Here is a 13,465-nt window from a genome sequence, read left to right as displayed (position 1 = left end):
GTTAAAGTTTGTTTATCTTTCGATAGTTGCGCTTCTTCCAGGCGGTTTTCTCCCGATGGATTGGGAGCAGTTACTCAGATAGCTTACGATACTGTTTTACACCATTTCGCATTTCGAACAGCTAGAAGCGTAATCGTTCCCGAAAAAGATCCCCTGCTTCCGGATGGTTTCAGAAGTGCACCATCCAACGATGCAGAGATGTACGCTTGAATGAAATTTTCGAAGAGCTGATTATTTTACCGAATAAAATCGCTGCTATGTATCGGAAACCAGCTAATCTCCACTAACTTACAGTTTCAGTGGTTTGCTGTCGGTTGTTATTTCGATTGGTACATCTATTCGCAAGATCTTAAGAAGGCTGGTATTATTTTAAAACTTTCCACAATGTTTTCTGAATTCGAGGGCCAAGCTCACTTTACTCTCCTCCACCAGATGGTCAGTCGTTGATGGGGTGCTGGTTCTTCTAAAGAATTAAATTTTGCTTAAATCGACTTGAATTTTTCATCCTACGTCGTCTATCCTTTGAGATTTCCTCGTCATAAATTTGACTTTTATTAACTATGAGAAACCATCTTTTAAGCTCAATTTAAAAACATAGTAATTTTGGAGTTGCACTTTAAAAAGCCTAAAAAGCAACAATAAATGCTTTTTGTTCTACAAATACTAATGGTTTTATGGTTCTGCTTTTATAATGATAGAACACGTTCATTAAGCATTATATCAAGACATTAATAAATAATTGTTAATGACGTTTATGCTTGAATTACAGAACAGTTTTAAGGAGGGATTGAGAATTATTTTAAATTTATTTTAAAACAAGACAGTGTTTGACTTTCTTTCCAGACTAAAAAAGGATTTTAAAACAGCAGAAAGCTGAATTACTAAGGAGAAATGTTTTACACTTTGAAATGCTATATTTAAACTAAATTGATTGTTCATTGCCGTTATAAAACCATCATAAATCAGAGTGGTTGCCAAATGGTTACTGAATTGTTACTTGGGTAAAAAACTTGCGTAAATAATCTCTCACGCAGCTGTGTTGTTGAGCACTTGGCACTGATGAAGTCTCACGACAATGTGACTTAAATCCATTCAGTGAATTTTTCAGACTACAAAAATGTTTGATTATCCTCGTCATGATTAAGAAAATTTACAAAAATGTGACTGGATCAGTTCAATATGATCTAAACAAAGAAAAAATATGATCCTTGATGTTTAAAAAAGCTATTAATAAGTTAGCACTTATATATGAAGGATGTCACTTATGTGTAGAAACAGTGAAAAAAAATTAACTGTTTCTCCGAAAATGTATGGCTTACGTCACTTTGTCTGCATGCTTCAAATCAAATTTTGTACAAGTTTGAAGTGTTTTAGGGTGTCATTTAAAATGCAGAACCCGAATGTTTGAAAAGTGAAAATTGACCGTGGTGGCGTTTACGTCACTTTGTCATCTCACGGTAGTGCAAGTAGTAGCCGAAATACGCGTGTCTGTCAAAAGATAAGCAATTATAACGGAATTAAAAGGAAATAAATCAACACACTCAAGAAGCTCATCACAGCTGTTCTGCTTTATAAAACTTAAAAAATATCAATTTGTATGAACTTTCGCATTGAAGTCACATTGGAGATGATTGCACAACAAATTGCACATTTCTCGTATCTCTAGGTTCAACCGTACATTCCCATACATCACCGTTCGGTTTGGGTAGGCTCATCGTTGAAATGTTTTTTTCTCTTTCTGTCTTACATAACGTTGAAAATAAATGTGTAAAAATCATGTAACTAGATTGTCCATCATACTCAGCTACAGCAGTAGCATCAGTATCTAACACATTTCGTTTGGTCAACACTTTTCCGATGATTAACTTTCAATAAGTGTTTTGTGCATCAAATTACTTTCGATTCATCGGCAAAGGCTATAGTGTAGAAACGGTATGAGGGACCAATCAAAAAATTCATCGAAGATAGAAAAAAATAACTCCTTTAGTCCCGTAGATTGAAAGATAAATAAATCCACAGCAAATTAAAAAAAAAATCAATAGCCACTCGCACTATCGAACCGCAACCATATTGGCAGTACAGTCTCTACCTTAAATATTATCTGTTCCTACAAATGCGCAAAGCATCAGACAGCACCAAATTCCCCCTTTTCGCCTTTCGGCTAGAGGTTTTTTCGTTTTATTCACGATTGTGTGGCTACTCGAAAACTATTGTAAACAAAGTTTCACCCCACCGTAGCAAGCTGTGGGCCACTGCTGAAATACGTACGGCAGCGGTGGTTTGAACCGTCAATGCAAGCAACCGTACTACAAATAGAAGCACTAAAGCTAGACGGCAACAATAACTTGGTTTTACTTGTTATTTTTTTACCTTCGCTTCAAAGTAATTTTCGATTTCGAAATAAAAAAAAAACAATATTTGCTTCGTCGTAAATAAAATTATACCACGGGTAGCGATCACGTACGTCGTTATATTGTTCCTTACTAGGTGGTGGTTTTGGAGTTAGTTGTGTTTTTGTTGCTTTATGATTGCTGGTTGGATTGCAGTCTGCCGTGCATTGGTAGCAAAATTCCAAACCAGACGTGTTATTATTGTTGGTATTCAATTAAAAAATAAAGAATAGTAGCTAAAGAGTCGTCCAACTTGAAATTTATCAATTTTGACAGTTATTGTGTACGCCACGCCACGGACACCAATCACTAATATCTCATAAATTTGGACATTTCTTAAACCCTACCTTATATTTTGAAAGTTAACTTGGCAATTCACTAGTATCATTCCATTCGTCTTTAACCTGATGTTGTTTCTGAAACTCACTGGAAAATACATCAGGCTAAATTTCAAATCTTACCTGACAATTTGTTGGAATTTATATGCGCTCCACCGTTGTACAAAAAAATATCAACGTTGTACAAAAATGTACAGATTTTCTCACGTAAGTTTTGTTGTTAGATGTTGGTAATTTTTGCACATAATAGCAAGCTGAGTTAAATATTTGTTCTTGTCGTAATGAACTCTATTAAATATAATATAAAATAATTTTTTAGCGAGCATTGATTCGTTTAAATTAAGGCCGATTAAAAGAGAATATTAATAATATTTGTACTCATTGTAGTGGCAGAAGCATGCAAAACGTATGTGAGTAGTGTTGTGAACTAACATAGGTTCAGTAACTACGATACAGCGTAGTTCCAAAACATATTTGCACGATTGATTTGTATCAATGCATTTTAACTAACTAATTTACAATTTTCTCCCTAGCCTCAAAAAACCGAAAACGATTCCAATTTTGTTGATTTTTCGCTTTGTTGATTAGTTTTCACTCTCTCTGGTGCGTTTTTGGCGGCTTATTAAAACTCAAGCTATTTCTTTTTCAACCAACGGTAGCCGAAGCAATACTATCTAGCGTGCGTGTTTATAAGGCTTGCACACGTTAAAAATCGGACATCCATAACACAGCTGTAACTTTTTAACTTATATACCAAACGAAAATTCATTCAGTGAAAATTATTTAGTTCATAATGTACGCATGTAATCTCTGTGCAGGTCGAGTTTTAGTCAAGAGAAAAAAGTGCCATCTAGAATATTTAGAACAATCTCACATTTGAAATCAGCAGTAATGCAAGGAAATTCATTCGTCATTGCTGCTGGTAACGGACCATTTGGTATTTTTTTTGTTGGTATTTTTTTTTGTAAATAGTAACATAACATTTTGACGTTGGTCAGAAATGACAACTAAGAATTTAGATTTATTTTGCCATAATTAACCTATTCCAACCCTAAAAAATAAGGCTCTTTATACCACTCTTCATAGACCATGAAACGCCATAGTTTGTAAACAATTGAAACATTTTTTTTCTATGTAATTTTCCGTCGGATATTCCACGACGCAAATGCCAATCACTGACGCCAGGGAGATGACGCCACCAGGACCCTATCTCAAGATTTGTCTAGCGTGAAAGTTGTCTGTGTTACATAATTTTATTGACCGGCCATATTTACAGTTTTTTATAAAATTTTACTTTTGAAAGTGTTTGAGCTCTTTGTTGATGGCACCTACACAGACGTATATTATTATGATTTTCAGTTTTTAAGCCTACGCAGTGTTCCGAAAATCAAAACTTCTCATGAATTCTCATTCTCATTCATCTTCACGCACTCACACTCAACGCCAAAAGTTCATTCCAAGTAAAAACTCATAAAAATCGCTCAAATGTCAATTCTATCGCATGCACATGTATGTTTTGTAAGTTTTACATCAAATAACGCAAACATAAATAGATAGCATATAAAGCATTGAATTTTTGAATCGGAAATCTTATCGGTGATTATTGTGCAGTTGAATTTCACATGGCAAAACATGTTGGCGAATAAACTCATGTATGAGATTTGAGTTTTTGAGTTTTTTGCGGACACTGAACCTACGTACGAACTACGCTATGTTTTTGACGTAGGATTACGTCTTTCGGCAACATATTGGGGGTGCAATTTCAAAAAAACCAAAATCGACCGCGGGACGAAAATAGGTCAGGTTTTGACCACATATACCTCTGTCAATAGCAGATGAATTTTAATTCTAAACAAGCCAAACAATTGGGAATTTATCTACCAATCTGCTAAATTGAACACTTTATTAATTTTCAATAGGTCACTATTGAAAAATACACAAATGTCCAACTGTTGCAATGGTGATCAAAATTATCACCGATTACCTGCAAACAGCGCATTCCCTAACACAGATTTAAAAATCGAATTCGATCCTGTCTCACTGAACGGTGCTCATTCAATCACCGTGTGTGGTGGTGTCCGGTCGTCAACGTCAGCAGCAGCAGCAGCAGCATCAGCAACAGCATTGCTTTCAGCGTGTGGCGTTTACATTGTTCTCCAGTACACCACGAAAGGCAGCCTGAAAGCAGCGAGCATCCATAGAAGGGAAGAAGAAGCCGCGTCGCGATCGATATCAGTTTCCTCGTGAGTAGCTGTGGGTCATCAATGCCTAGCGCGTCAACCTTGCTCCAAACAATTAACAGCTCGCCAGCCTCATCCTTGTTGAACACCCTAATAGCTCAGCATTACTCAACCATCACGACTAAACGGTCCTTTTCAGGACCACCACAAATTTGTTAAAGAGTATGTCATCAATCGGATGTCAGTTCCCGCAAGCAGCTAATTATCAAAGCTCAACCTGGTCTATAGAAGGTGTGGAATTGTAGGCCTGAATGTATTAGTGCAATTCGTTTTCACTCGATGTTCATTCCGCTTCGCACGATTAGTTTCATTCGTTTACTCAATCACCCTTGTAGTGACGTCAAAAAGTTTGTTTCGATCGACGCTTACATAGGAAATTTAATATGGATTATTGAATTTCTTGTATGTTACCGAAATTTATGAATGGTTAGTGGCAGATGTTGAGATAATTAATTGAGATTAATTGATTACTTAATTATCACACTGTATACCATGAAAAGAAGCCTGTTTGTGAGTTTTTGCCTGTTTTCTAGTAAGGAGATATCATATAAAAAGAACAAACCACCAGCTGGTATTTCCCGGCGGCTTTACAAAATATACAATCAAACAAAATCATCATGCAGAGCTAGCTAGGATTTGTTTTACATTCACAAATCCAGCTGAACATTGCATTAGGTCCTAAGTAACATTAATCGATTCTCTTCGTCGACTTTCTCTTTCTCTTTAATAACTTGAGCATATAACCGTTTCTTGATGTGTTTGTCGTATAAGATGCTGGATAAAAGCTTCTTTTATCGATCTGTGTGCTGAAAATACCTGGGTATATCTTTACATGGCCGTGGGGATGCAAAGAGAAAGTGGACGAAGAGAATTTGTCAATGTTACTTAGGACCTACTTGAAATTACGTACGTCAGGGCTAAATAGATCTCCACAGGATTAACAAAAAAAAAACCAAAATCGACCGCATTTAGAAAATTCAGGCATGACATTTGATAACGGCACAAAAGCATTTGTAAACAAACTTTCTAAGGCCCTTTACATGCGAACCAAAGTACGCCCACGCAAACCAATACCACTTTCGGAAAGGTGATAGTTGCCCCTATCCGATGATGTTGTTGGTTTGCACGGGCATACTTTGGTTTGCGTGTAAAAGGCCTTAGAAAGTTTGTTTACAAATGCTTTTGTGCCGTTATCAAATTAATGTAAGGCCTGAATTGGTCAGGTTTCTTCCAATAGCAGATGGATTTTAATTCTAAACAAACCAAACGATTGGAAATTTATCTACCAATCTGCTAAAATGAACACTATTAATTTTCAATAGGTCACTATTGAAAAATACACAAATGCCCGACTGTTGCAATGGTGATCAAAATTATCACCGATTGCCTGAAATCAGCGCATTCCCTAACACAGATTTAAAAATCGAATTCAATCCTGTCTCACTGAATGGTGCTCATTCAATCACCTTGTGCGGTGGTGTCCGGTCGACGGTGTCCACAGCAGCAGCAGCAGTAGCAGTAACAGCAGCAGCAGCAATGCTTTCGGCGCGTTTTCTCCCGTACGCTACGAAAGGTTGCCTGCAAACAGCGAGCTGCAGAGCCCACATAAGCAACTATAGGAAGAAGAAGCACCACCGCTTGGAATCAGAATCAGAATCAGTAGCTCTTCGTTAGTCGCTCCGTGCGGGGGTCGGTCATCTATGCCAAGCGTGTCACCCTCGCTTCAAACAACATACAGCTCGACAGCCTCATCAGTGTTAAACACCCAGCTCAGCATTACTCAACCATCACGACAAAACGGCCCTTCTCAGGACCACCATAAATTTTTTAAAGAGTATTATTTGAACATTTGTCGAGGTATCCCATTTTAGATTCCTACAATCAATTTTCGCATATTTTTCATTTATAGAAAAAGCTAAAAATTCCGTGCGTTTTGTGCACAGAAATGCGGGATTACGTCATCATAAAACGAAGATTTTCCATGATACCGTGATAGCATGCTAGACGGTACCTATGTTTATGCCTTTTGATGCAAATTTGAAGCCCCTCCTATTAAGAGAATTATGCCAAAATCTAATCGTGCCGAATTCTCTTAGTAGGAGGGGCTAAAAATTTGCATCTAAAAGCATAAAGGTAAGTACTGTCCGGTATGCAGATTTCATTTTTGAATACCAAAATTGATGGGCAGTTCAATCTATTCAAATTTCTACAATTGTACGAAATCAATTTAATATTTACTATACTTTTGCTATACTACCTTTCGTAATCCTACGTCAAATCTATGGTCGTGTCTTGGATACAACCTCTTACTTTTTTTTATTTATGTGTACTTCTGATTCCTTTATGCTTGATTTTATTTTCAGAGACTTGACATCCCAATCGAAAATATCATGTTTTGATTTGAAAATGATACATAATTATAAATACTATACTTCTCATTCGATCATATTACATTCAGTAGCGTTTACATATACAATTTCAAATAAAAAAATATACCAAAATATGTTCGATAATATAGCCATGATATTTTGATTCTCCAATCTTCATTGACGTTTTTTGAAGAATAAACATTATGTTTGCTGAATGCTGAATTCGTTGAAATTTTTTTTTACTAGCTATATGACTGAAATTTTTTTCATTTTTTATTGAACACCCGTTCTATCAAAATCCAAGTCAAAGTTCGTAGTTGAATCACACACATTCTTTTACTTGTCCAGTATTATCTATGAACTGCTATCTGTAAATTTAAAGTTATTTTGTACAATAGTTAAAAAGTTACAGCTGTTTATGTGTATCCGATTTTTATCGTGCACAAGCTTCATGTATGTTAGCCAGCGTTAATCTATCGCACTGCCTATAGCCTCTAGCCAGCCATTAGTTGGTATATTCGAGAAAGTTAAACGTTCGTTCGATGTATATCTATCGATTGATCAGTTCATCCTTCCAAACAGTGTGCCACCACACCATCATTGCGATCGATTGCTATACGTTTGTTCGCGACCAAAACACCAATCACAACCAGTAGTAGCACACAAAACACAAAATTGATTAAAATTACCTTTCTGCTCTTCTTTCGTTTGTAGGTACTTGTAGTGCAGTGGTTTGAGTGTACCAGAAATTGCAATCTTCAGCGCAATGATACCTGATGCATTACTGCTTTTCGAAGGAGGAATGGAAAGCCAAAAAGTGTTGTTGATGATGATCGGACTGGGATTGCGCGGTACCAGGACAAGCAAAACTGGCGACAGGTGTAGCGAGGTCGTTGTGGTTAAGTTGGACTGGTAACGTTGATTCTCCATATCTGAAGCAGGTGAACAATAGAAGTGCACGTTGCGCGCTGTTTTGCCCGTTGGAGAGTGAAATGAAAGTGTAATCGCAATTCGGTTTAAACACGAGCGTAAGCGTAAAGCACCATAAGAAGAGGCGCAAGTTGTACGCTTTCCGTGCCATGAAGAAGAAGGTGTGAAAGAAGTTTGAAGTAAATATAAGCAGATTTGTCAAAAAAAGATTATTATGAGCAGTGATGGAAGCCTTCGCCGTAGTGGGCGCTGGCAACACAAAAAGCTGGAGTTTTGTATGTGAATAGTAACAAGAAGACGAGGTGAGAGAAAATTAGATCAATGGAATAAAAATCAGGGCGAGGAAAAAATAAGGGGAATAACAGATACCAAAGCCGTGAAAATGTTGAAAATTCAAATGCTAGAACAAATCGTGGCCAACGAGAACATGATTGAGGATGGCCAGATAGCAGCGACGGGAGGCGGAGGAAGCAATGGAAGAGTAGGTGCTAGTGGATCGACCAATGCCGGCTTCAGCTCCTCCGGTAGCTCAAAGGATGAGAATGGAGAAACAAGAAGCTTGAACCGCAGCAACCGATTATCGCCTCAAGGGTATGTATTTGTAGAATATTGCATACTAAGTGTAGGATAGCTGATAGCTAGGGTTCAATCAGCTCTTGTAGAACTGTTGCATTGCTCATGTAATACATGCTGTTCTAGATTTCCCTGTTGTTCAGCAATCAATTTTCGAACTTTTGAAGTAGGACTACGTCTGGGGTCCAACTCAAAAAAAAAATCGTCTGACGAAATTGTGTCAGGTTTCGAATGCTGATAACATGATGAATTAAATTCAATTTTAATTACACCATTTGATTCAGGTTTGATGTTTTTTTAATCTTTATTTTAGAGATTTTTAGCCGAAGGCTAGTTCATCTCTACAGGTTGGTTGTATTTTTTTTAGATTGCAGGTTGAATGTAAGATTTGATTGGTATAAAGTATAGTTGTTAATCAATGGTTATCTATTGAAAATTTATCAACGTTTTCAGCCGTAATCAACCAATCTCGTGCTCGCTCGCTCGAGAGAACAGAGAGTTGAGCCGGGGCCACTTAATACTCAATGTTATTTTTTCTCTCGATTCATTGACCTATACGATAAGAAAAAAGTACCCAAAAGTATTTTTTTAACTCTTTATTTGTTCCAAATTGAAAATAAATTACATTTCATTTTAACCTAGGTGCTCCAGCTAAAGGCTGACTAAAAGTAAATTGGTACGTAAAAAAATACATGCAAATCGTGGTTCAATAAGTTTAAAAAGTCCATTAATGGTTGCTTTACAGTACTTTTATTAAAACTTCAAAGTTACAGCATTAGATGGTTACATTTCTCCAGTTCGAACGAAATCTCGAACCTTCCTCTTGATGGAGCCCACCAGCGCCTGCACAGTGGAAACGGACACGGAATCAGCACATTTCTTCCATTTTGCCCGCATTTGCTGGATGTCTTTGACTGCTCCACTACTTCGTCGAAATTGCCCAGTATTTTTCGATTGGTCGAAATTCCGGGCAATTCGGAGGATTCATTAGCTTGGGGACAAAATCGATCTTGTTGGTAGCATACCACTCCAGAACCACCTTGGAGCTGGCCAAATCGGGCCATAAATGACTTTACCCCTATGCTTGCGGATGAACGGCAATACACGCTTTTTCAGGCATTCTTCGATGTAAACTTGGAGGATCGTACGAATGGTTCTGTTTTCATGCCACAACTGAAAATCGCTTGCCAAATCATGGCCTTTTTCGCGAACTTGTCGGCAAATACGAACTTGAATCTTCCCGGCATATCCCCACGTCTAGTCGCGATGTAAAACTTTTGACCGGGAAGCTGCCTGAAATCGAGTTTGACGTATGTTTTGTCATCGATCAAAGTACAGCCCTTGTGTTTCGTCAAAACACGGTCGTACAAGAGGCTTGCACGCTTTTTGGCCACGGAATTCTGCTTCATGTGCCGGTTGAGATGTTTACTGGCTTTGTACGACTTGTATCCTTCCCTGGCAAGGATATCCCGTTTGAAAGTTGGCGTTGTACCTTCTGGCCACATCTCGGATCGAAAGACCGGGGTTGTCTTTAACGCACCTGTACACCTTGCTGCGCAGCTGACCATCCCTGGTTCCAGTTTTTTCGTCGGTCCGCTGATTCCTTTTCACACTCAGGGTATCTTTTTAGGTAGGAGCACTCGACAAACTGTTTTTTTTTCGGCATCTTCAGCACTTTAGCTCCGTATTTTTCAGGTGTTTGTGCCTAATATTTTTTTCTTCTTTCCAGTTCCATTTGACGTTATCTCTGAACGCGATTGACTACTTTGATCAAACTTGCACTAGTTGTTCTCTATAGAAGTGTAAACAAACCACTGTCAAATATTTTAGATTCCCAACACTAGAGGCGTGCTAGTGGCACGCGAGAGGCGTACCAATTTACTTTTAGTGAGCCTTTATTACAGTAACAGTACTAAGTCTTAATTGTTATGATATATATCTAAGTCCATTGAAGTGCTTTTTTCCTGGTAGTGCAATAACTAGACCATAATGGCACAGCGTACATCATGGCTGGTCTAAAAACTTGTTTAAATATTAGTTTGGATTTCCTGTTTGTAAGACAATACAAACATTTTATATATTTGTTACATTTGGCTTGAATGCTCTCAATGCGAACTTTAATAGTTATAAATAAAACAGCAAAAAAGGTTATCTTCCATTTAATTCCACTTAATTAATTTTGGTATCCATGACAGATACGTATTTCGACTACAATGTGCAGTCTTCATCAGTGTCATTCCCACTAAAGAACTTATCAAAATCTAACCCCCTTAAGTACTCATCCCCTAGGTATAAAAGTCAAGATCACAGGTATATAAATGAAACTACAATGTGTTGAATCGGAACCTACCTAACTAATTAAAACCAAAGATTTAAGTAAGCTAAAGGAGAAAAATCTATTCAACTCTCTAATAAGGAAAATCCCAAAGGCTTGGTAGCCATCATAATGAAGTAATGAAATTGGGTTGTTAGCGGAATGCTTTAATAAAACAGCAAAAAAAGGTTATCTTCCATTTAATTCCACTTAATTAATTTTGGTATCCATGACAGATACGTATTTCGACTACAATGTGCAGTCTTCATCAGTGTCATTCCCACTAAAGAACTTATCAAAATCTAACCCCCTTAAGTACTCATCCCCTAGGTATAAAAGTCAAGATCACAGGTATATAAATGAAACTACAATGTGTTGAATCGGAACCTACCTAACTAATTAAAACCAAAGATTTAAGTAAGCTAAAGGAGAAAAATCTATTCAACTCTCTAATAAGGAAAATCCCAAAGGCTTGGTAGCCATCATAATGAAGTACAGCCCTTGTGTTTCGTCAAAACACGGTCGTACAAGAGGCTTGCACGCTTTTTGGCCACGGAATTCTGCTTCATGTGCCGGTTGAGATGTTTACTGGCTTTGTACGACTTGTATCCTTCCCTGGCAAGGATATCCCGTTTGAAAGTTGGCGTTGTACCTTCTGGCCACATCTCGGATCGAAAGACCGGGGTTGTCTTTAACGCACCTGTACACCTTGCTGCGCAGCTGACCATCCCTGGTTCCAGTTTTTTCGTCGGTCCGCTGATTCCTTTTCACACTCAGGGTATCTTTTTAGGTAGGAGCACTCGACAAACTGTTTTTTTTTCGGCATCTTCAGCACTTTAGCTCCGTATTTTTCAGGTGTTTGTGCCTAATATTTTTTTCTTCTTTCCAGTTCCATTTGACGTTATCTCTGAACGCGATTGACTACTTTGATCAAACTTGCACTAGTTGTTCTCTATAGAAGTGTAAACAAACCACTGTCAAATATTTTAGATTCCCAACACTAGAGGCGTGCTAGTGGCACGCGAGAGGCGTACCAATTTACTTTTAGTGAGCCTTTATTACAGTAACAGTACTAAGTCTTAATTGTTATGATATATATCTAAGTCCATTGAAGTGCTTTTTTCCTGGTAGTGCAATAACTAGACCATAATGGCACAGCGTACATCATGGCTGGTCTAAAAACTTGTTTAAATATTAGTTTGGATTTCCTGTTTGTAAGACAATACAAACATTTTATATATTTGTTACATTTGGCTTGAATGCCCTCAATGCGAACTTTAATAGTTATAAATAAAACAGCAAAAAAAGGTTATCTTCCATTTAATTCCACTTAATTAATTTTGGTATCCATGACAGATACGTATTTCGACTACAATGTGCAGTCTTCATCAGTGTCATTCCCACTAAAGAACTTATCAAAATCTAACCCCCTTAAGTACTCATCCCCTAGGTATAAAAGTCAAGATCACAGGTATATAAATGAAACACAATCACAGGTATATAAATGAAACACAACCTAGGTATAAAAGTCAAGATCACAGGTATATAAATGAAACTACAATGTGTTGAATCGGAACCTACCTAACTAATTAAAACCAAAGATTTAAGTAAGCTTCCGTAAGGTTCCGATTCAACACATTGTAGTTTCATTTATATACCTGTGATCTTGACTTTTATACCTAGGGGATGAGTACTTAAGGGGGTTAGATTTTGATAAGTTCTTTAGTGGGAATGACACTGATGAAGACTGCACATTGTAGTCGAAATACGTATCTGTCATGGATACCAAAATTAATTAAGTGGAATTAAATGGAAGATAACATTTTTTTGCTGTTTTATTAAAGCATTCCGCTAACAACCCAATTTCATTACTTCATTATGATGGCTACCAAGCCCTTATTAGAGAGTTGAATAGATTTTTCTCCTTTAGCTTACTTAAATCTTTGGTTTTAATTAGTTAGGTAGGTTCCGATTCAACACATTGTAGTTTCATTTATATACCTGTGATCTTGACTTTTATACCTAGGGGATGAGTACTTAAGGGGGTTAGATTTTGATAAGTTCTTTAGTGGGAATGACACTGATGAAGACTGCACATTGTAGTCGAAATACGTATCTGTCATGGATACCAAAATTAATTAAGTGGAATTAAATGGAAGATAACCTTTTTTTGCTGTTTTATTAAAGCATTCCGCTAACAACCCAATTTCATTACTTCATTTAATAGTTAATTTTTGGTCTAGTACTAATCCAAGATATTTCACTTGGTTTTACCAGGAAATTGGAACTCCGTTCATAGTGACTATGTGAC

At 37.2% G+C, this 13,465-nt stretch overlaps 1 protein-coding gene across 2 annotated transcripts in view; it reads left to right on the top strand.

Annotated features, from left to right (window-relative positions):
• LOC135708690 (rap1 GTPase-activating protein 1-like) overlaps positions 1–13,465 on the top strand; it is a 265,252-nt gene that overhangs the window by 19,160 nt on the left and 232,627 nt on the right. For both annotated transcript variants that reach the window (XM_065230789.1, XM_065230788.1), the window contains exon 2: positions 8,052–8,858. In XM_065230789.1, coding sequence (XP_065086861.1) covers positions 8,650–8,858 — 209 coding nt within the window. In that variant the 5' untranslated portion in view covers positions 8,052–8,649. The remainder of the gene's footprint in view (positions 1–8,051; positions 8,859–13,465) is intronic.

The sequence above is a fragment of the Ochlerotatus camptorhynchus genome, unplaced genomic scaffold (assembly GCF_037179485.1).
Source record: "Ochlerotatus camptorhynchus isolate MF236.1 unplaced genomic scaffold, CSIRO-AGI_Acam_v1.1 ptg000331l, whole genome shotgun sequence".
NCBI classification, from domain to species: domain Eukaryota; kingdom Metazoa; phylum Arthropoda; class Insecta; order Diptera; family Culicidae; genus Ochlerotatus; species Ochlerotatus camptorhynchus.
This window is presented reverse-complemented; position numbering and strand designations above follow the sequence as displayed.